This window comes from Anguilla anguilla, chromosome 8 (genome assembly GCF_013347855.1).
Source record: "Anguilla anguilla isolate fAngAng1 chromosome 8, fAngAng1.pri, whole genome shotgun sequence".
NCBI classification, from domain to species: Eukaryota; Metazoa; Chordata; class Actinopteri; order Anguilliformes; family Anguillidae; genus Anguilla; species Anguilla anguilla.
The window spans coordinates 50790915-50816417 of NC_049208.1; the positions used below are offsets into that span (position 1 = coordinate 50790915).

The 25503-nt window shown below is 38.2% G+C and overlaps 1 protein-coding gene across 1 annotated transcript; it reads left to right on the forward strand.

Moving 5' to 3' along the window:
* The first annotated feature begins 884 nt into the window (after positions 1-884).
* Positions 885-23300, forward strand: LOC118233749 (integrin alpha-L-like). Its single transcript, XM_035429653.1, has 10 exons — positions 885-1052; positions 5250-5380; positions 5915-6057; positions 6392-6542; positions 8021-8159; positions 15621-15751; positions 16262-16404; positions 17297-17447; positions 18475-18613; positions 22505-23300. The coding sequence occupies exons 1-10, from the start codon at positions 971-973 to the stop codon at positions 22507-22509; spliced, it is 1215 nt and encodes a 404-aa protein (XP_035285544.1). The 5' UTR covers positions 885-970; the 3' UTR covers positions 22510-23300.
* Positions 23301-25503: the final 2203 nt, after the last annotated feature.

Consider the following 25503-nt stretch of genomic DNA (forward strand, 5'->3'; position numbering starts at 1 on the left):
ATTACATGGAAAGTTTGAAGTAGGATTATTAAAAAATGCTACAGTAAAACTTCACAGAAATGTGGTAGGCTGAAGACCAGGACCCCTTCTGCCAGGAACAAGTGTCAGAATTTTGTGAACTTTTACATTTGGAGAGAAATGCTTGTCCAAACTTTCGTATTTTTCAATTGGTGTCTATTGGGTGTCTATTTCATGGAAAGGTTGAGGTGGGATTATTAAAAAATGCAATAGTAAAATTTCACAGAAATGGGGTAGGATGTGCACCACTTCACTTCTGCCGTAATTAAATGTCAAATTTTCAGACTTTTAAATTTTGATGAGAAATTGCCATCTAATAATTTTTCAATAGGATTTTATTCATATATTTGTTTATATAGACAGTTTGGAGTTTTATTTTAATATGGTGCAGTGATTTTTCGTCCACAACATTTCAGATGCGCATTATTTCCTGTTCTCTCATATACACCTGATGCAATGGTGAGACCATTAGATTTTGAGGAGAAAACAAAATGCGTGACACTGATCTGTCCATAGTACAGTCTTAAAAGACATGTGAAGTGAACGTAACATAATTAAAAATAGTTTTTTTTTTTAAATTCTCATTACTACCTTTGTTCAATTTCTCTCTTGATCCGTATCTCTCTTTTAGAAGCAAATTATAACCTTTGCAAATACGTAAGGAAGACCGCGAAACCGTCCAATCATATAACGCAACCGATTTAAGGTGGACCGGAAATTTCGAATCGGGAGCTGCGAATCGGGAGCCAACTTCAGCATCGTGCGTGAGCACACAGAATTCTGGTGTTTTGGAAACGACTAATAGGCGGGGAACTGTACGCGTGGGTGTGATCGCTTTTAAAACAAGGCAGATAATCAGGGTGAGTCATTCATATGGAAGCACTGCAAACGTGAACACATTCTGTTTTTGTCCAGAGAAACTCAGGGAACTTTGGGGTGGTTTCAGGACACGATGGATTCAAAAATGGTCTCTCTGTTGTATGGGATTATTCTTGTGACTGGAATGAATATCGCTGGCACATACGCGCAGAGAGGTAATAATTTAAACACTGCTTTTCTCGGTCAATTATTTTTAGCGATATATATCAATGACATCACCATGGATCATGCTATTAGGCCTATAAATAATACGCCTTTAAAAAATTACTAGTCCGTTACACAGTCTCTTCTTATAGTTAAATGAATGAACAAAAGAGATACTAGGCTATAATTTGTATTTCGTTCCGTTGGCCAGCAGTTCTCTTAAACCGGTCCGGATTCCCATTGCTTTATTGCGGTTGGCTGGATAGGCGGATTGGCCTGCCACTGATTCAGGCCAGTAGGCGTTACCTCTATCATTACTTGTATTTGGTTAGTAACTGTGGGCAGAGTTTTAGACCGTTTGCAAATCGTCCTGAAGATTCTGGTCACGATTCCTTTTAAGTATTCTAGTATAATCCTGTTACTTGAATTAGGCTAAATTATGTGCCTTGCATATTGGCGACATGCCTGCTGGTGTCTGAGAACACCGAGGCTGTCTTCTACTGCTGATGTCACCAGGACATTTCATCCTTGATTGTTTGATGAAAACGTCTTTAGGGCTAGGAGTACTGTCTTAAGCTCCAGTATGTTGAAGTGCCAGTTGCCCGAGAATGGGGCATGGGCTTGCAAGACCAAGGAATAATAACTACCATCAATATACTGTTACCATTTGACAAGCTGGAGGCATTGAATGTCTTCTGACCTTTGCATATAAAAACACTTTGAAAGGGTAACGGTTAGTTAAGAAAGATCTATCTCTGTGTCTGCTGTGCCACATCAACAGCAGTTTACATATTACTATTCATGAAAGTATGGAAGGGATCTCAATGTCTTCTAGTGCGCTCAGTGCTGCTACTACACTGGGAGCTGAAACACCCAAAGGAAGTATGCCGAATTGAGTTGTATCCTGTATCTTGGACCGGTGCTAAGCAGAACACACCCTTATGTTTGGAGGGTTCTACTGTCAAAATGACACCCTTTTACAGGAGAGGTAACTTTTTAAACTTTTGTGGTGTGCACACTTGTGTATTTTGGGGTTGAGCTTTTGTGCTATTCTAGATACTATTCTGGAACGGAGTGTAGCACAGTGGGTAAGGAACTGCGCTTGTAACCAAAAGGTCGCAGGTTCGATTCCCCGGTAGGACACTGCCGTTGTACCCTTGAGCAAGGTACTTAACTGAAATTGCTTCAGTGTATATCCAGCTGTATAAATGGATACAATGTAAAATGCTATGTAAAAAGTTGTGTAAGTCGCTCTGGATAAGAGCGTCTGCTAAATGCCTGTAAAAGATACTGCCCTTATGTCTGTTACACACGTCTTCAGCAGTTGGGATTCTACTGAGAGAAGAATTCGCTGACTGACTTGTTTACTGTTTTCCTATTGGTGAATTAGTTGTGATCATGCATGTATGTTTGGTTTTGACCTTTTATGTGATTGGCTGCGCAGTTTAGTTTGTTACATTGTTGTAAATTGATGTCTGGGCTGGAATGGTTACAAAAGAAAACAAAACGATTAGAGATCCTCCTTGGTGAGGGTTGGAGCCAGGGAGAGTTGGGAGAAGGACGGAGTAGGTTGGTGAGACTTAACGACGGGCAAATGCACAGCCGAATGTCTACAATTCAGAGAACAGACTGTGCTCGTACCCTGGAGAGACCCTACCAGGAGATCGACTCAGGCGTTTCTCAAAGGATTGTCTCCAACGCTGGAATCTCCAAGTTCTTCCTCGCCAATTCTCTGGAGAACTGTAGGCAGCCGTGAGTACGATGACCACAGGTGCCCCAAGGCCACGGAGAAGCGTGCCAAAAGGTTTAATCTTATTGCCCATTTGCATACGTTTTTTATTTTGTGAATGTGTTTAGATGTATATGGATTAGGGAAGTATTTTGTTCATTGGTTACGAAGGCTATGTGAAGTAGAACAATTTCTTTTAAAACTTACTTATGGATTACCTGGTTTGTGGGTTTTGTGATTTATATGGGGACTCGTGTATATTGTTTTAATTTCACCAAAGTTAACTACGTGGTAACTTATGGTTATAGGGTAGCTCATAGCAAATTCTACAAAGTCTACATTGCTAGTGAAGTTTGGATGTCACCGTCTCGTTTCCATCCAGGAAAGAATTAAATTTAAATACTAGATGAGAATTTGTTCTTTACCTCTGCTGGTACAAATTAGATTGATTAGACATGATTTGGAAAGGCACACACCTGTATATGTAAGGTCCCACAGCTGACAGTGCATGTCAGAGCAAAAACCAAGCCATGAAGTTGAAGGAATTGTCTGTAGACCTCCAAGACAGGATTGAATCGATGTACAGATCTGGGGAAGGGTGCAGAAAAATTTCTGCAGCATTGAAGGTCCCGAAGAACAGTGGTTCCTGTTCTTGTCAGTTCTTGTTTGATGTTTGACTGCCCTTGTAAGCAGTGTTGCCCAGCGATCATTCCCCATTACAGTAATATCAGTGACAAAAGCTCCATCAAAGATTCAAATCTCGCAATGTACAACTTACTGTAACAAACTTTTAAGAAATAAAAACAGATGCAGTAACAACATTTTAGTGATGCAATTCAAGTATACTCTATTTCTAACAATGTTCAGTCAAAGGCAAAAAAAGCCTGTTCTTTCTTTCCGTGATGGTCTGAATTAAGCGAGTAAATCCACCAGCCTGTTAATGTATTCAATTTATAGGCTGTTCCTAGTAGCCAGCAAGTACCCATAGTTTTTTTTGAAACAGGCATTTGTTACTGTTGCTATGGTTGCGCATGTTATTTAAATCTGCTGTGATGGGATCTAATTAATTTAATAAATGAATGTAAAAAATCTCTTCTTCTTACACTTTTTTTCCCAGTTTTTTGTGATTTTCATCAACTTTGTATTTCATTAAAACCGATCATGTCACAGCTGTTCTCAACCTGGGTGTCACTGAATGAGTGATGAAGCAGGGGTTACTATGAAATCCTACCTCACTGAGAAATTCACTGAGAAATTGCATAAAGCAGATACAGGATTATACTTTTGAAAAATGTGTCAATTTCAAATTGCAATCTGTATCATATGGAAAGGGCAAAATATCTTATCATAACCTCCAAGGTATTTCATGACTTTCGTGGTGTGGACATGTTTAGAAAGAATTGAAAAACTATAGCTTAAAGGCATACTATGCAGGATTTTTAGCCTTGCTGTGGTCCTGTGTTTACAATCGAAGAAGTCTCCTCTGTCTTCAACCCCGCCCACCCACTTTGAGTACCCTACCTAACATAGCAAGCTGAATAGCTGGAGGTAACATTACTTACAGGTCCAGGAGAAACCAAGTGAACTCTGTGCTGCTTTTTGTCCCCTTGGCAAACTTCAGCTGATGCCACTGAAGAAAAGCTATTCCAAGGTTAACTCTAGTTCTTGAATGAACCCTGTCGGTTTGTCTTTTTGCTTCCCTGTATCTGGGTTTCTTCAGCTAGCTAGCAACAAACTCTCTACTAAAATCAGTTCCCAAACCATAGGATTTGTAGCCACACCCACTCCTCCCCACACAAAACAGAGTGCCACACCCAAAAGCATCCTGAACACATTTTAGAATAACAAGTACAGGTAAAGGTCCACAAATTCAGTAAAATTGCATGAAGACAAAGATTGCCGGTGCATCATAGACATGCCTTAGCATGGTTATTTTTACAATATTTTCAAGGTATTTGAACACCTTTTTCAACATTTGAACGCCTCTATCTATGAGCTTTTGTCAGACACTGAATACCAGCAAGGTCTTGGTCATTTTTTTATTGGCAGTCCTAGCCCATCGAGGTCACACCACTTAGTCTCACCTCTTGTTTGCCTCGGTTTTTCGGTGACTACTGCATGACTATTTGTGATCAACCTTTTTACACAGTTCCTAAACTTATAGTTCTCAAACCTCTCCAATTCATAGTAGCCGTGGAACTCGAGATTACAATTATGCTATATTGTTTTTTCTTAATTCATATATGTTAATTACGATTTCTCCTTTTTACTCTCAACACTACAAGCATTGTATCAAATGTTTGTGTACTCATTTTTTCACCATTGTAGAGTAACGCTTTGCATTTAATATTTGTAGTGTTATATTTATCTGTACAAGTTGTTTCTATTTGTGATTGCTTTCAGGTTTTTTAATGTTCTATAATTCTTCAGAAAAAAATCTAAATATAAAGGATTTCTGTGACATGTCTTGTTTACTCAGAATGCACTAAGAGGAAAGTGGACCTTGCCTTCCTGTTTGATGGGTCAGAAAGCCTGACAGCAGACGATTTTAAGAAGAACAAAGACTTCATTGCTGACATGATGAAGACACTTTCAAATGCCCCTATACAGGTCTACACACTTGCACTATATTATGTGTACACCATACACGGCAGCCACTTCATTGTCATAATTTGCTAAAAAAATATGTCAGTGAAGTGGCTGCACCTGCAGATTTGCTTCTTCAGGTGCACATGAAGTGCTTTCTTTGACTCATTCACATATGACTGCATGTAAACTGCATTGTGATAAAAGCAGCAGTTGATGTTACATGCATTAGAGGACACACACATTAGTAGCAAGTAGCAAGATCTTGAAGAAAAATATTTTCTATAGATATCTCCAGCATTCAAACCTTGCAGTCATAAAGGTCACACAGTCAACCACACACTGGAATGTGATGCTGATTGCCAAATTTTACTTTACTAATGGACCAACTGAAATTAGCAAATGATGTGTAGCTTGAAATATGAGAGCAATCAATCTGGATAATATGGAGTGATGGAGAAAGTGCATGGACCTTGTGGAATAATGTGGAATAATTGTCATGTGGAATAATTGTCATTAAATTGTTATTTCATGAGAAGCTTCTTTTAAATTTTTCAGTTTGCAGCAATGCAGTTTTCGAAGACGTCCCGCACTGTTTTCACCTTTAAAGACTACCAGGCAAAGAAGGCATTGGATCTCTTAGAAAAGGAACAACACATGAATGGCCTCACCAACACATATGGTGCAATGTACAATGTTCTGTGAGTCACTTTTTTCTTAGATGGCTAAAATCAATATAATAATAATAATAATAATAATAATTGTTGCGATGAATTGAGTCGTGACACTTACCAGCCCGTGATGAGACATTATTCAAAATCCAATACAACATAATACAATAAGATAGTTGCAAAAATGAGAGACAGATACATTCACACAAAGCATGCAGATATTATATCCATGTAAATATCTCCCCAACCCCTTACCATCAAATGAAAATCACATTGTTGGACCTCACACTTTGCATTTGAATGGATTCTGTGATAAAACATTCACATGAAGTAAATACATTGTATAAAATTTCTTATGTTGCAGACACATAATTTTGAACAGCACAACAGCTGGTGCCATTCCAGATGCTACAAAGGTTCTAGTCATCATCACAGATGGAAATCCATCTGACAAGGATTGGAAAAATGTCGTGAAACCTATGGATGACAGGCATATCACCCGTTATGTTATTGGGGTAAGATATGTGTAAGAATTGTTTTTCTGATATGTGAATTTACCATATCCAAGAGCGACTTACAAGATATTTAACAGAAAATTGATTATTTAGTTTGTGAGGGGAAAAGCTAAGCAGCCTTGGAAACATGTTTGTCCCTGCAAACAAGACTACTGCAAAATACGCATACATATCTTTGGAAAAGTGGCACTGAAAATGGACTCAAACTCAAAGTACTGATGACTGAAACAAAAATTTTTCAAGTAAAAATGATGTGACATTTTCAAAATATAAAGACTAGATTATTCCTTTAAATTAAAGGCTTAACAAACCAGAGAATGTATGTAGCCAATTGCTGTGCAGTCTGTACGTGATACATTTTTTGTTATTTTGGCTCTGTATTCCAGCGCGTTGTATTTGAAATTAAACAATGTATGAAAGATTAAAGTGCAGATTGTCAGCTTTAATTTGAGGGTATCCATATTAGGTCATCTGTGTGGGAAAGTGGACCAAATGTAATTAGATAAATAAACTATCCCAATAAAGTAATCATATTTATTACTTGATTGCAATTACTATCCTTTGCATTCAATGACCTCCTGAAGTCTGCAGCCCATAGACATCACCAGATGCTGGGTATCTTCCCATGGTGCTCAGCCAGGCCTGTACTGCAGTCACCCTCAGTTCCTTTTTTGTTTGTTTTGGGGCTTTTGCCTTCAGTCTTGTTTTCAGCAGGTGAAATACATGTTTAAGTGGATTCTGCTTGGGCAACTGATTTGGCCAGCCAAGAACATTTCCAGTTTTTGGCTCTGGTCCAGGCATTTGGCTGGATCTGAGCAGATAAGATTTCTGAAATTCTTCCTGCTGCTGCCACAAGCAGTCACAGCATAATTTTTGGTATCGTTGTTCCATAAATCTATGGGTTTTATCTACTTAAAAAAAAATGTTTTTTTTTTTTTTTGGAAAACTCTAACCCATTCTGTTCCTGGGGCTGACCAATGGCTTCCATTTTGTGGTGAACCCCCACATTGCATTTTACATTGCACATATTATTTTCAAGAAAGGGAGGACTTCCTTAAAAATATAAACATTATTTTCCCCTACATCCAAAGTATGAGTGACTCCAAAATTATCTATAATATTAGCAGAACGGCCTATAAGCCCCACAAACAGCTAAACATGTAGCCACATGCCACAAGATAATGGACATAAAGCGAACACTCTGCATCAAATATTTATATTTGAAAAATGTATTATTTACTGTTAATTGTTTTTTTACATTGTGAACATGTTTTTTAATATTGTTTTTGTTATTATTATTATTATTATTATTATAGTGCTGTGGGTCATACTTGTTGCATGTTGTATATGTGGTTTCCATGTTTCTGTGTATTGTATGTGTTGCTTTGGAAATATGACTTGTTGTCCTGCCAATAAAGCACATTGAAATTGAGAGAGAGGGAGAGGGAGAGGGAATAATTCAGTCTCTTATTTGGCAGGTTGGGAATGTCGCCCGGGAGACACTGACAGCCCTGTCATCACATCTCCCAAACAAGAATACTACCTTCCCCATAAATGACTACGATGGACTGAAGGGAGTCTTGGATAGTCTACAGAAACAGATCTACAACATTGAAGGTATTATCATATTAAGTATCCACTCATGGAATACACTGGTTATTACTTAATTTTTTGTCTTTATGTTTGTGTTTAATCTAATCAACAGTTAAATACTTGGCAAGACACATTTCTAAGCTGTCTGCAGTTCCAGAAGTCATGTAACACGAAACATGTAAACTTGGCTCTGAAGACTTAGGACTTGCCTTCCAGTAGCCTACATTCTCAAGGTTTTTATAGAACTAATGTAATTATTAATTTCTGTTGTGTGGACCTCTGTAGTGTGGATCTAGGCTTGTGTTAAGATAAGGGGTGGTACCATTTACTTGAGTAAACAAGCACTCGCCAGCAGATTCATCATCATTCAGAAAAAAAACAAAACTGTAAAATCGTTAAAAAAAATAATTGCCAGGTTAAAGTGTTCATTACCTATGTGTTGCATGACTGGCCTACAGATCTTTATTGTATTTTAAAATGTCACTATGTTAATTGTTCAAAACAAGCTTGTGTCTTATGAGAGCATTTTTGCTTTACCTAGCTTTATGCATTTGACACTTGGCAGGATTAATACAATGGCAAATCACAGCATAAAGAAAAGCCACACATTCTCTCACGCATCTGTATTCTCAATTGTCACCTTCTCTTTTGTTTGTTTTGGTTTGGAACCACTGGCAAGTGTAAGAGATGGTTACCATCATTTAGTGCATTTATTTTCCCCAATGCCTCAAATTCCATTATTGTTGTAGTGAGGTTTATTCATATGAATGGAGTTTCAACAACCAATCAGAATTCGGTATGTCAGTAGAGCCCAACTTAATGAAACAACATTGACACTACAATGGTTTGGAAATGATATATATATATATAGGTTATGATAATTAATTTGTGCATAGGCTTATTCAAAACAATGATTTGCATAATATGATGAATTATATTATGCAATTCTAATAAGAGGAAATTATAATTTTGCAATGGCTAAATATAAGAGTTTGGCAGTACTACCATTTAACAAAGGTAAGTTTGTGTTATGGTTTAGTGACATGCTACTCTATGTTACGTGGTTAATTTGTTATATCAGTCTCATAAAATAAAACTTTAACAACGTAAAACTACAAGGTCAGGGAATTTGCTATTCCTGAACAACATATGCACGACAAACAAAACACAACAACAAACAGCAGTAAAATAACTGAATCAGGTATTTCAAGTTTTACGCTGTACTATAATTTCATGTCAGTGTTAAATAAAATGTCTTTCAATACTAACGATGATAATAAGAGAGGCCAGTAGGGTTGGGTTGGTTTCTGGTTTTGCCGGTCCGGTCCGATGTATGAGCTTAAACGGGTTTGATTTTATGCGAACCGACTGAACTGGCATTTGTCATTATGAGACGTTCTGGCAAATTAAAAAGTAGCCTACATCAGCAACCTGTGCCGACGGCGCTAAATCCAACTTGTATTGCATTAGTAATAAGCAATATGACAACGTGATTAACATAATATTATGTTTGTTTATAAACAGAGCCACTAGTGTTTGAGTGCAGAAAAAAGATTACATTACAGGCATTTGGCAGACGCTCTTATCCAGATCGACGTACAACAAAGTGTAGCCTATAACCATAACCAGGAACAAGTGTGTCGAAAACCCTAGAGAGAAGTACCGTTCCAAGTGCAGGGAACAACCGCATAGTTTAACTTGGACCCTGTAGCAGCCAATAATGTAATAACTACCGTTAATGTAATAACTGCCAATAACGTAATAATTTTTCCGTTCTTAATGTAATAAAAGTCAATAATGGAATAACTGACCAATAATGTAATACATTTTCTGAACCAATAACGTAATAACCTTTTGCATATAATGTAATGAGTTATTACATTATTGACTAGTTATTACATTATTAGCTGCGTTTTAAAAAATCATAAAAAATGTAATAACAGGAGCCGATAATGTAATAATATACTTATATCGCTTTAAGTTTTATTTATTGGCTATAAAGTGTCACACTTCCATGACACTTACCCTTGTTTCCTCTTTCAAATAGCTGCTCAAAAACCTGACCACACGCGCACGCACACATACACACACACCTACTCTCTCTCTAGGAATTATGACTATTTATTTGTTTGTGGTGCTTGGTTAGACTTATCTCCAGCCCTGCCTTCTACTCCTTAACCATTTGAGTACCAAATGAAGTGCGAGCACATATGTTTGCAAACACAGACAATTACTCTTATGTCATACAATATGAAATCTATACCTCTTTGAAGATGCTTTGTCCACGAATACAAAGACCACCATTTCTTTTCATGAAAAATGTAATCTTTAATTAAATGTATTTAAATAACACTATTATAGCTATTAAGCACTCTCTCTCTCTATGTATATTTACCAAACCTGACTCCTGAAAGGTTACATGAAAATGTATTACCAAATCAGAATCCTTGCCCTATTGACATCCCTGGCTATTTGAATACAGTCATGACAAGCTCAACAAAGAGTCTAAAACCGAAGCAAATGATATCTATAGTTCATTCTTTTTTATTTTTGCCATTTTCTCCAATTTTAGTCGTTATACCAATTCTCTGTGTGTATCACGGTCCTGGTCGATGTGCTATCCTCTGTTGGTCTGGGGAGGGTGTAGACTACCACATGCCTCTGATACATGTAGTCGCCAACTGCTTCTTTTCACCTGACAGTGAGGCAGAGGTGGGAGTAAGTCACACTTGTGCAAGTCACAAGCAAGAGTCAAGTCTTAACCTTCAAGTCTCAAGCAAGTCCCATGTCACTGTGGTTAGACTCAAACAAGTCAAGTCATTGCTCAGGTCAAGCAAGTCATAAGTCAAGTCACCATGAAAGAAGTGCTTAAAACAAGAGAGAAAGGGGCACAATGGCAAGCCATGTCATGAGAAAACTGCACCTGTTAGTGAGTTAGTTAGTTTCTACAACTAGGGATGGGCATGGTTAGGATTTTATCAATACCAATACCACTATTGATACTGCTTATCAATACCAATACTTATCAATGCTCTCGATACTTCCTAATTTGGAGTACAAAATACATGTTGTTAAAATAATTATCAATACTACTTTTATATTAGTTTGGGCAAAAAATATTTAACAAAATAGTTCTGTTGAAAAAATGAAACATATTGTTTTCTGAGACAAAACATGATGCTGGGACCAATTGGTATAGATACTGTAAATGTAATGTGTATCAAAAGAATGTTTAGTTCTTTAAAAAAGGCCGGTAAACCATCCTTTATTATTATGATAAAACTGAAAGATGTGTTACCAAAGTTATCTTTGTAGGTCATGTTACATACTATATTTTACAGTTTAGAATTTTGCAGAGGTTGAAAGTTGAGCACATAATAGTGCCAGTTTGGTTGAAGAAGTTATTTAAATACACTTGATTGCAGATTACATTTTTCATGGAAAGAAGTGGTGGTCTTTTTTATTTGAGAACACAGCATCTTCAAAGAGGTATAGATTTCATATTATACAACATAAGAGTAATTGTATGTGTTTGCAAACATGTGTGCTCCCACTTAATTTGGTACTCAAATGGCAAAGGAGTGTAAGGCAGGGCAGGAGATACATTATTGGTAAGTTATTATGTTATCGACTTTTATTAGATTAAGAACGGAAAAATTATTACGTTATTGGCAGTTATTACATTAACGGTAGTTATTACATTATTGGCTGCTACAAACAAGAACAGCAACAACACAACCAGTGCTACCCACTGAACCGCCATGCCTCCTATATATATATCCATCCATCCATCCATTACCTATACCCGCTTATCCTGAGCAGGGTCGCGGGGGGTGCTGGAACCTATCCCAGCATGCATTGGGTGAGAGGCTGAAATACACCCTGGACAGGGCGCCAATCTATCGCGGGGCTATATATATATATATATATATATATATACAGTACTGTGCAAAAGTTTTAGGCAGGTGTGAAAAAATGCTGTAAAGTAAGAATGCTTTCAAAAATAGAAATGTTAATAGTTTCTTTTTATCAATTAACAAAATGCAAAGTGAGTGAACAGAAGAAAAATCTAAATCAAATCAATATTTGGTGTTGGTTCTGGAGGGTGCCGTCTAACAGGTTGGCCCCAAAATTTCCCACAGGTGTTCATCTGGGTTGAGATCTGGTGACTGCGAAGGCCATAGCATGTGATTTAGATCATCTTAATACTCATCAAACCATTCAGTGACCCCTCGTGCCCAGTGTATGGGGGCATTGTCGTCCTGGAAGACACCACTCCCGTCAGGATAGAAATGATAGGATAAAGGAGATCAACTCAGAATAGCTTTGCATTAATTTGCAGTGGCCCTTCTCTCTAAGGGGACAAGTGGATCCAAATCATGCCTCCCACAGCATAACAGAGCCACCAGACCCCCTCACTGTAGGAGTAAAGCATTCAGTGCCACACGTGCACTAACCCACGTGTAACTAATAAAAACATTATAAAATAATAAAAACAAAAATTAATGTTTTTTTTCCATATATATATATATATATATATATACATAATATACTAACATACTGTATTTTTTTTTTTTTTTTTATATTCTTGCTGTATTTAGACAGGTACAAAGCACAGAGGGTGACAGGTAGAGGAGGCATCACAGGTTAGAAGCTTCCATGACCTCCTGACCTCCTTGCATTTTGCCCCAAACTTTAAACATTTGTTCACTGGTGCACGTGCAGTGTCTTTTTACTGCTGTTTCAGGGAACTGAGTGTGGTAATCTTCAGATCCGCCTGAGGGCGCTCCGAGATTCCCTCTGATTACAACTGATAGTTTGCACCTGATTGAGAGAGCTTATATACTCTCACGGGAGATCTGTTCTTCACTTTAGTGTCTACTTACATACACAAAAGCCGGTACAGAGAAAAAGCTCTCTTAGAGACACCGTGGTAAGAAAAAAGGTATAGGATTTTGAATTTAACTTTTTGTTTTGACTAGTAGTAAGACTTTGGTCCTACTAGTCACTTAGCTTTATTCTTTATTTTCCTTAATACGGCTTTTTGCCTTCCTCGTTAAGAGGCACCTTTTGCTTTTCTCCAGACTGCACTGCAGTCTTCACTAAAATTCTACTTACTCCTTACACCTTAGTTTCGTTCTCCTGCCGAGACATTTACTTTGTGTTGGGATATTCTCCCGTAGGAGCTGAGTCTTCTTTTCGCTATCCCCCTCCTTAAAGTCTCTTTCTGAGACCGAGTGGTTATTCCACTATGGTGGGTAAATCAAAGAAACCACTTTTGAAATTGAATTCACTGTAGTTGCATGTGGTCGTTACTACTTCCCCACCCTCACAGGGGGTGCTTGGTAAATGCACGACCAGCGCAACAATGGTGGCGCTGCGAAACTCCATATTCAACATAGTTGTCCTGAATCGTCTACTAATAAAGGTAAGAACACCGAGTTTGTGTTTTCAACTCATAATTTGGTTGCAGGATTACAGAATGTCTGAATTGAGCAATCTAGGCACGCCGGCGTGCCGACCACTAGGGGCTTTGCGCTGAGAAGTTAAAGGGGAATTTCACTTTGTAACACTTCTGGGCTCATTTTCACACCTACCCGGAGTTTTGTGTGCATCCCAGACGGTTTTTAGGTTGCTTGCTTCAATATTTAGATATTTGTAGATTTGACTGAAATTGTCCTTCTAATGAATTTGTCGCCCTTCATGACAGTATCAGTCATGAGAAGCAGGGACGTGTGTTTACCAGGGCTGGCCAAAGCCTTTATGGGGCCCTAAGCAGAATGTGATTTGGGGGCCCCCCACCACCTCGGCGCCGCCAATACTATCGACTATTGTCAACGCTTGATCATTGGCACGCCTACTGTAAATCTAACAGAGCCATTATCAATTTTATTAGTTGTAGCTGTGTTGAACATCATACCAATGTCAGCATGGCTGTTTTTACCCTTCCATGCAGTAACAAAATTTTAGTGACCTAATTCAAGTGATGCTCTATTTCTAACAATGTTCAGTCAAATGCAAAAAAAGCCTGTTCTTTCTTTCCGTGATGGTCTGAATTAAGCGAGTAAATCCACCAGCCTGTTAATGTATTCAATTTATAGGCTGTTCTTATTCGCCAGCAAGTGCCCATAGATTTTTTTGAAACAGGCATTTGTTACTGTTGCTATATTTGTGCATGTTATTTAAATCTTTTCCCACTGCTGTGATGGGATCTAATTAATTTAATAAATGAATGTAAAAAATCTCTAATTTCTTCCACTTTTTTTCCCAGTTTTTTGTGATTTTCATCAACTTTGTATTTCATTAAAACCGATCATGTCACAGCTGTTCTCAACCTGGTTGACACTAAATGAGTGATGAAGCAGGGGTTACTATGTTGATTGAAATCCTACCTCACTGAGAAATTGCATAAAGCAGATACAGGATTATACTGTAATGCTTTTGAAAAATGTGTCAATTTCAAATTGCAATCTGTATCATATGGAAAGGGCTAAATATCTTACCATAACCTCCAAGGTATGTCATGACTTTTGTGGTGTGGACATGTTTAGAAAGAATTGAAAAACTATAGCTTAAAGGCACACTATGCAGGATTTTTAGCCTTACTGTGGTCCTGTGTTTACAATCAAAGAAGTCTCCTCTGTCTTCAACCCCGCCCACCCACTTCGAGTACCCTACCTAACATAGCAAGTTGAATAGCTGGAGGTAACATTACTTACAGGTCCAGGAGAAACCAAGTGAACTCTGTTCTGCTTTTTGTCCCCTTGGCAAACTTCAGCTGATGCCACTGAAGAAAAGCTATTCCAAGGTTAACTCTAGTTCTTGAATGAACCCTGTCGGTTTGTCTTTTTGCTTCCCTGTATCTGGGTTTCTTCAGCTAGCTAGCAACAAACTCTCTACTAAAATCAGTTCCCAAAGCATAGGATCTGTAGCCACACCCACTCCTCCCCACACAGAACAGAGTGCCACACCCAAAAACATCCTGAACACATTTTAGAATAACAAGTACAGGTAAAGGTCCACAAATTCAGTGAAATTGTGTGAAGACAAAGATTGCCGGTGCATCATATATATGCCTTGGTTATTTTTACAGTATTTGAACGCCTTTTTCAACATTTGAACGGCTCTATCTATGAGCTTTTGCCAGACACTAAACACCAGCAAGGTCTTGGTCATTTTTTTATTGGCAGTCCTAGCCCATCAAGGTCACACCACTTAGTCTCACCTCTTGTTTGCCTGGGTTTTATGGTGACTATAGCATGACTATTTGTGATCAACCTTTTTACACTGTTCCTAAACTTATAGTTCTCAAACCTCTCCAATTCATAGTAGCCGTGGAACTCGAGATTACAATTATACTATATTGTTTTTTTATTAATTCATGTATGATAATTACGATTTCTCCCTTTTACTGATTAACACTACAAGCATTGTATCAAATGTTTGTGTATCAAAGGATTTCTGTGACATGTCTTGTTTACTCAGAATGCACTAAGAGGGAAGTGGACCTTGCCTTCCTGTTTGATGGGTCAGAAAGCCTGAAAGCAGACGATTTTAAGAAGAGCAAAGACTTCATTGCTGACATCATGAAGACACTTTCAAATACCTCTACACAGGTCTACACACTTGCACTATATTATGTGTACACCATACACGGCAGCCACTTCATTGTCATAATTTGCTAAAAAAATGAAGTGGCTGCACCTGCAGATTTGCTTCTTCAGGTGCACATGAAGTGCTTTCTTTGACTCATTCACATATGACTGCATGTAAACTGCATTGTGATAAAAGCAGCAGTTGATGTCACATGCATTAGAGGACACACACATTAGTAGCAAGTAGCAAGATCTTGAAGAAAAATATTTTCTATTGATATCTCCAGCATTCAAACCTTACAGTCATAAAGGTCACACAGTCAACCACACACTGGAATGTGATGCTGATTGCCAAATTTTACTTTACTAATGGACCAACTGAAATTAGCAGATGATGTGTAGCTTGAAATATGAGAACAATCAATCTGGATAATATGGAGTGATGGAGAAAGTGCATGGACCTTGTGGAATAATGTGGAATAATTGTCATTAAATTGTTATTTCATGAGAAGCTTCTTTTAAATTTTTCAGTTTGCAGCAATGCAGTTTTCGAAGACGTCCCGCACTGTTTTCACCTTTAAAGACTACCAAGCAAAGACGGCATTGGATCTCTTAGAAAAGGAACAACACATGAAGGACCTCGCCAACACATATGGTGCAATGAACAATGTTCTGTGAGTCACTTTTTTCTTAGATGGCTAAAATCAGTGTGTGTCAGTGTTGTTTATGCTGAATAGATATTGTGATAGCCTTAATCCTGGGGCCTCATTTATAACACTTCACGAAGGTTCTACACCAGAAGGTGAAGCGTGCACAGAAGAAGAGAAGTGCATACGGTCAAAAATATCCTGATTTATAAAACTGTCTGTTCAATCACCCCCATGCAATTTTCTATTTAAAAATCACAATCAAATTGAAGTTTTTAGTACATGCATGGGCCTTGTATCCTGCCTTGTTAACTCCGACCATAAAAGGTTAATGGACAGCCCATTGTGAATATGGACATGCATATACAGTAAATAAGCTTGTCATTCCAATGAAATGTCAGGGAGAATGGAAATTCTCTCTGACATTTCACAGCAACACAAAGAGCAACTTCACGGAGTGTGAAATGGAGATGGTTGTTACGGAGGAAGAGGTCAGATGTGCCATATTGTTCAGTGGAAATAGTTCTGGCATATCTATCAATGACACGGTAACAGCATCATTGGAGAACAAGTGCCAAATAGCCAGTTGTGCCCCCCTCCCCCAGTTTCAAAGGTTAGTCTACCATAACCAGGAATTTATAATAATTGGTGCGATGAATTGAGTTGTGACACTTACCAGCCCGTGATGAGACATTATTCAAAATCCAATACAACATCATACAATAAGATAGTTGCAAAAATGAAAGACAGATACATTCACACAAAGCATGCAGATATTATATCCATGTAAATATCTCCCCAACCCCTTACCATCAAATTAAAATCACATTGTTGGACCTCACACTTTGCATTTGAATGGATTCTGTGATAAAACATTCACATGAAGTAAATACATTGTATAAAATTTCTTATGTTGCAGACACAGTATTTTGAACAGCACAACAGCTGGTGCCATTCCAGATGCTACAAAGGTTCTAGTCATCATCACAGATGGAAATCCATCTGACAAGGATTGGAAAAAGGTCGTCAAAACTATGGATGACAGGCATATCACCCGTTATGTTATTGGGGTAAGATATGTGTAAGAATTGTTTTTCTGATATGTGAATTTACCATATCCAAGAGCGACTTACGAGATATTTATCAGAAAATTGCAATATTGAAAATATCACAACACCGCGTGTTTTTGTTCTTCAGTTGGTCTCATTGCGTCTTTTTGCTCAAAAACAGATAGCGGAAATTTTAACTTCATACACACAATGGACGTTGTACCATCAAAATATATTATGTGGTCTACACTGGAAACTCCTAAATTATTTCTTGCATGCATTGTTCTCCAATAACATTCTGAAATAAATATATTAAATGATTTTGCTACCATTCTCAGACTGTTCTGCTGCTGTTTATATTTGGAGACATGTGCATTCTGGTCCTGACCCTGACAGTTCTCCAGTTTGTAATAATGATTGAAGTTTTATGGAATTCTGTACTCATAAAAACCTTGGTTTTATTACATTGAAATTCCACAAGTTTACTACCAAAACTGGATTAGCTAAAGGTAAGAGGAGAGAGATAGGCTGTGCAACCAGTGCACAAGTAAATAGGTAGAGGCAGAGATTAATTTCTTTTACATTGCACATATTATTATCAAGAAAGGGAGGAATTCCTTAAAATGTACAATGTAAACATTGTTTTCCCCAACATCCAAAGTATGAGTGACTCCAAAATTATCTATAATATTAGCAGAAGGGCCTATAGCCCCACAAACAGCTAAACATGTAGCCACATGCCACAAGATAATGGACATAAAGCGAACACTCTGCATTAAATGTATTGAAAAATGTATTATTTACTGTTAATTGTTTTTTTACATTGTGAACATGTTTTTTAATATTATTGTTTTTGTTGTTATTATTATTATTATTATTATTATAGTGCTGTGGGTCATACTTGTTGCATGTTGTATATGTGGTTTCCAGGTTTCTGTGTATTGTATGTGTTGCTTTGGAAATATGACTTGTTGTCCTGTCAATAAAGCACATTGAAATTGAGAGAGAGGGAGAGGGAGAGGGAATAATTCAGTCTCTTATTTGGCAGGTTGGGAATGTCGCTCGGGAGACACTGACAGCCCTGTCATCACATCTCCCGAACAAGAATACTACCTTCCCCATAAATGACTACGATGGACTGAAGGGAGTCTTGCATAGTCTACTGATACAGATCTACAACATTGAAGGTATTATCATATTAAGTATCCACCCATGGAATACACTGGTTATTACTTAATTTTTTGTCTTTATGTTTGTGTTTAATCTAATCAACAATTAAAATACTTGGCAAGACACATTTCTAAGCTGTCTGCAGTTCCAGAAGTCATGTAACACGAAACGTGTAAACTTGGCTCTGAAGACTTAGGACTTGCCTTCCAGTAGCCTGCATTCTCAGGGCTTTTATAGAACTAATGTAATTATTAATTTCTGTTGTGTGGACCTCTGTAAAAGCGTTAAAAAAAAAATTGCCAGGTTAAAGAGTTCATTACCTATGTGTTGCATGACTGGCCTATAGGTCTTTATTGTATTTTAAAATGTCACTATGTTAATTGTTCAAAAGCTTGTGTCTTATGAGAGCATTTTTGCTTTACCTAGCTTTATGCATTTGACACTTGTCAGGATTAATACAATGGCAAATCACAGCATAAAGAAAAGCCACACATTCTCTCACGCATCTGTATTCTCAATTGTCACCTTCTCTTTTGTTTGTTTTGGTTTGGAACCACTGACAAGTGTAAGAGATGTCTTTCAAAACTTAACGATGATAATAAGAGAGGCCAGTAGGGTTGGGTTTGTTTCTGGTTTTGCCGGTCCGGTCCGATGTATGAGCTTAAACGGGTTTGATTTTATGCGAACCGACTGAACTGGCATTTGTCATTATGAGACGTTCTGGCAAATTAAAAAGTAGCCTACATCAGCAACCTGTGCCGACGGCGCTAAATCCAACTTGTATTGCATTAGTAATAAGCAATATGACGTGATTAACATAATATTATGTTTGTTTATAAACAGAGCCACTAGTGTGTGAGTGCAAAAAAAACAAAAGATTACATTACATTACAGGCATTTGGCAGACGCTCTTATCCAGAGCGACGTACAACAAAGTGTATAACCATAACCAGGAACAAGTGTGTCGAAAACCCAAGAAAGAAGTACCGTTCCAAGTGCAGGGAACAACCGCATAGTTCAACTTGGACCCTGAAGGTTAAACTGATTAACACTAACACAAACAAGAACAGCAACAACACAGTCTAAGCAAAAATACAAGCAGTAGTTAAGACACGAGTGCATTAACTAAGTCAACTACGAAACAGCTACCTACAAACCTAAGCTTACAGTTAATTTAGAGATTACAGGGAGGTAGGGAGGGATGGGGAGAGGTGCAGCCTGAAGAGGTGAGTCTCCACCATCGTGCGGCCAGAACAGACAGGAGACGTGATCAGGAATTTTTACATCGGCCCAACCCTAGAGGCCAGTCCTTAATTCAGTCGGGTGGTGCTCGTTCAGCTTGTCAGCTGGTCCCAGGGGTCCGTGGCAGGTGCGCAGAGACTTGCGGTCACGACGGGTTCCAGTCAAGACGACGGATGTGCACAAATCTTCCCCTTGGGCCCGGCTGCAGGGGAGCTATGGAGGAAAAGTATGTAGATACGTGTTACTCAAACAGCTGTCGATGAGAAATGAACCAGCTTAGTTTATTTTGCGGACAGTGGCAGGCCAACTCAGGAAGGTCTCCAGCGAGGTGTGAGTTGGGAAGTACAGAAAAGTCTGGCAGTGTCCTTAAGGAGATGCGTCTGATCGGTTAGGCAATGCCTAACTGACCAGAAAAGTTGTTAGGTTTTTGAATGAGTTTTATGCTCAAAAGTCACTGACGCGATGGAACCCCACGTGTGATCTCTGTAATGTGATTGGTCTATTATTTTGGCCACACAAACATTTGTTTGGCTTGTGGTATTGCAGCAGTCAATGAAACATGGATAGCTAGACCATTGGTCACTGCGTTAATGTTTAAGCTTGTTAAATCGGGCTCCCCGTTCCTCCAAAAAGGGGGGTGTTACTTGCCCCAAGCTGATGCTTAATCGATCGAGCAGAGAGTTTATTGCAGGATCACAAGAAGAAAGGGACAGGCATGTCATTATACCTTAGTTAATAAAAAAAAGTTAATGATGAACGTGACTCAGTCCAATGGTCAGACAGCCAGAGCTCCCAAAGTTCCTGTGTATAGTTAAACATTGTTACATTCCCCCTGTTGGTTCTGAGGGTGATGACGTAAGTCGTCAGCCTTTGGAAACAAGTCATTATACACAGTTTATAAGACACGTTATCCAGGCACTTAATTCAACCACATTATTTAACACTTTAACATCAAGGGTAGAGTAAGTAAAATCAGGTAATCAGGTATTACAAGTTTTATGCTATTGTACGGCAGTTCAAAGAAGTCTGCTTCTTATCAGACCCTCAGGGGAAAACAGACTGCTTACTGTGCTGACGGGGAGTCAGAAAGTGTGATGAAGAGACAATTCTCAGTTGAATAACGTCCGATTGGATCAGTATTATGTGAACTTTTCCATAACACAATGTAAACATGTTTGTATTGTTGGAAAACTGATGTCATGGGAAACAAGTTGATGTCTTTAGTGGTGGGGTGCTGACTAAATATCTTGATACCTATGGGCCAGCACCCAGCCATCTGGCAAAGGTGATGCTGACAGAGGTAGTGCAAGCAGGATCATTGATCTATACTGTTTTGCCATGATTGTGTCTTTATTTGATGACTTGGTGTTTTGCTTTGATCGTTTTTGTATATAAGGAGAGAAGTGCAATGGTTTGGGGAGACTTGTCAACATGGTCTCCTGCATGTGTAAGCCATTTACGCATATAGCCATTTCACCACTCACATTTTGCACCATTGTATGTTGTCATTATTACTAATAATAAACTGCATTCATTTGAAACCTTTCACTCTTACCACAGCACATATAGCAGTTGTAAGGTCCTAGCATACACATAGAACTTAAGATATCTGCACCTCGTAGTCACTCGCCTATATACTGGTGTGGCAGCAGGATACACAATTGTATTTATGCTGGCTACACAGGCCAAAGACATATCCGCATCTACCAAGTTAGACAGCGTTTCGTATAAAGACACACAACTGGCAGACAGCAGTCTCCTCCGTCTATGCATGACTGTTAACACAGAGGAAAGGTTAAAACATTATTTTTAGATAACTGAGATAACATTAAATGAATCCCGTTCCAGTAGCAGCAGGTCAAACTACACACATTCCTTACCCCACTCAGATACTTCCGCTGTTTGGTTTGCAGAGGGGTTTCTTATAGTTGGTGACCTCGACGCACTGTTTGGTGTATGTGAGGGGTCTCTAACACTATTCTTTAGTTTGAAGTACATTATGTTCCAATAACGGGACAAATTAATCTCCCTAGCTCTGTCTTGCTTTTTAAAATGTTGCGGTCTCGCAGTGTAGACATAGCGTCTCTCCAAGGCCCTCTGAACCCGGGTTTGAACGCCAGCTACCTTTATGATAGTTTCGCCGTCACTTGTCACCTAGTCCTAGCCAATATTAAAATTCTGGGTTTCAGGTCAGAATGGTCTCACGGCATGTTATCCCGGCTAGCTAGCTAGCTAACTAACTATTGAATTGGATTCAAAACAGCGGTTACTACAAACGCAATCGTTTACAAAGATACGGAGTCCAGTAGCCATGACTGAAATGCGGAACGCCTATTCTACAGGCAACATCCAGGTACTCATAAACCTGTGAGTTGAGTGTGAGGTCTCACAGTGAGAGGCTTTAACACTCCCTGGCTTTTTTTAACCAGGAGAGGGTGATCCAGTTATTGAACAGCTATGCAGAATCACGTAAATAAAAAGCATGGGTTTTGTTTTTGTTCCATTATTGTACTAACCCCTGCATACAAAGTTTTCCTGCAGATTTTAATCAGTATTTCCCTACTGACACTAGTACTGACTTCATGGGCTTAACCTTAACGTGCAGAAATAATAGAAAATAATATAAAAAAATGTTTGTTTTTTATTTTCTTTCTTCTTCTGTGCAGATTGACAGCGCTGTCATCGTGCTGATGGATGATGCAACTCTGGCAAATTACATCCCCTCCTACAGAGACCGAATTGCCCTCTTCAATTTCAGCAAAAGTCTCCTCTCAAAATGATTAGATAGATTACATCAGTTTTGGTGCTCACAACAATGTCTGCAATGCCGGTTTTGAACGACTTAATCAGACTGTACTTCAGACTTTCTTTCAGTAACAAAGAAATACTTGCAATTTTAGCACATAACAATGATAAAGAGGCTATATGAAACTATCTAAGGCTAAACATATTTTACTTTTTTTTACCATCAAAATGAAATTGTGTGTTTCATATATTGAATGCATTATGTAGAATGTTTCATGCAGGGACCGCTTTTATGCGCTTTAGTTGAGATCTCTTGTAAAGCCTCTTTAACGGTAAAAAGGTTAAATGTTACTTTTAACATTGAAATGCTAGTTTAAAAAGTCGAGCCATTCTGGTTATGCTCTTTATCGACCTGCCTATCTGGTTATGACATTTAACCATGTTATTATTGGTATTACTAAGAAAATGTATTTTTATATTAATTTTTAATGTGAACTAAATGTTACTTCTTCCACCACATTTGTATTCACGTCTTCAGTTGAATGTTGATCTAACGTTGATCAAGCTCCTTATCCATATGGGTAAAAAGTGATGGGGTAAATAAGGTTTAAAATGCAGTTGTTCAAGAATGTTACGAAGCATTTTATAGTCATTCATGTTGGACACAAATATAAGAAAGTCATTAGTCAGCTGGCATTAAAAACAATTGTGAAAGAAGTGTGTGGACAATTTACATGAGTGAAATGCACACTGCATTGCATGGGCATTCTGAGAATACAGTAGAGCTCTGAAATTACCAATAACAACTGACTCATTTAAAGGTGCAGTAAATAATTTCACCAGTACCAGGTGCCAACTAGCCACCATTATACAGAGGTAGGGGTTTACCTAGAAAGAACATATTTTAAGGAAAAATATGAAACCTGAAATGGTTCCACTGAAAGTCAAATAGTAAATGCACAATGGTCATTTTGAACACTCTTAACAAAGACTTGAGGCAGTAATACAAAAACTTGTTCTTGAAAAGAGGGAAAGAGAAATACGACATGAAAATGATGTTGCTGAGGCAGGGTCAAACATTTCTAAAGAATACATGGAATATCAAGGCCTACAATTTTTATTTATACATTTTTGACAAAATGAAATAACTTACAATACCAAGGTGGGTTGTTTTTTTACCATCTCATGTTTAAGAAAGTCCTTTCACTGCTTAAGAGCTTTAGAACCCAACTTATTCCTCAATTTTCCTTACTAGATTTAGTACTTAATACATTCATTTGTCCCCATTTTTTTGCAGCAGAATATTTCTTTAAAAACAAACATTTCACTGATTACCTTTTATTCAAATGTAGCTACAATTGAGCTATTTTTATAAGGGGTCTTGTGTTGTAGTTTTCTTCTTTCAAACTTCACCTCAAACTGCATGTTTTCCTTTGTATTTAGTAAAAATTGGATTTGTACCATTGATCAAATATGCTTCTGTATTTCCTCTCTTAACGTGATGTACAGATCAGCTGCAGCAAGTGGATCTGCTGGAGCATCCCATCCAATCGGCTCCATCAGTAGACAACACAGTTCAAAAACGGTTTGATCGCACGGAAACTGGCCTTTGGGAGTACACTCTTCTAACACAAAATGACCTCCTCCATGGCAATAGGTTTGAGTCTATCCTCAGCACTGTGCAACTCTGGGAATGAGTACATCACAACTGGTTGACCCGACACCGCGTCATTACTTGATCTCGATCTTGATTACTTGATTCAGTCAGTGTGTGGTTCCCCTCCTGCATGACACAGGGGGACTCTCTCACTTAAGTTGGTTCCTTACAGGTACCTATAATTCTGAGATTAAGGTCAGAATTCTGACTTTAATCTCAGAATTCTGACTTTAAAGTCAGAACACATTTTTTTTTCCACATATGGCCCTAATCCTCTTCCGTAGCAGTCTTAGTTCAGTAGGGGGAAAAAATAAAAAATAAAACAGGCAAAAAAAAAGTTTATGTGTTACCGTTATGTAATTACTATTGTAAAGTAGTAATTCACGTTTCCCTAGCGAACTGCAGTAACGTTAATACATCAAGAAACGCGAACGCCGCAGCATCATTGGAATTTAAGACTATTCCCTTCAACAGGACATTTTTCTATATATCTATACTGTAACTAGTTTCTATTTCCAATGCAAAACAGAATCTTTCGATGTATATATTTTTCAGTTTCTGATTGTTCAATGTTCCCCCAGTTAAAGGGGGGGGGGGGGGGGGGGGGGGGGGGGGGGGGTGGATTCAGACAGTTCATAAAACTTAGTTTAGTTAAAAATAAAAATTAAAAAGGAGAGAGATGAAAAGTACAGTATGAGGATGTGGAAATATATTTAATAATTATTTATATGACAATATTGAATCAATTTGATGCTTTGAAGGTACAACAATAGCATTGCCAATGAATATTAGGTTAGAAAATACATAATACAACGTCTGCCCGATTTAATGTGACTTCCGGTATAAACCACGCCCACTTCCTGATTTCTATCCGAATACAGATATAGACATAATATAGATATATAGATAATTTTGTTGGTTGAACAGATACAGATACAGATACAGATAATGACGTCTCTGCACACCCCTAGTGTGCACGCATGTGTGTGTGTGTGTGTGTGCACGTGTTTGTGTGTGTGTGTGCACGTGTGTGTATGTGTGTGTATGTATATATGTGTGATGTAGTTGCTAACTGCTAATTGCAAAAACCATTACCAGCTACCCTGCAGCTCTGTAAGAGCAAGAGAGAAGACAAGATAAGAGAAGGACAGTAGGAGCTGGACTGAAAGGAGGAGTCATGGTTGATGGCTCAGGTCTGTGGGGCTGCAGTTGCCCCTGCTGGGGCAGGTTACCACATATCTCTCTGCCCCCCTGCAGGTACTG

Coding starts and splice junctions, on each gene's coding strand:
- LOC118233749 (XM_035429653.1), top strand. CDS start 971: ATGGATTCAAAAATGGTCTCTCTGTTGTATGGGATTATTCTTGTGACT. Junction 5,381..5,914: donor TTTCAAATGCCCCTATACAG/GTCTACACACTT, acceptor TAAATTTTTCAG/TTTGCAGCAATGCAGTTTTC. Junction 8,160..15,620: donor ACAGATCTACAACATTGAAG/GTATTATCATAT, acceptor TTGTTTACTCAG/AATGCACTAAGAGGGAAGTG.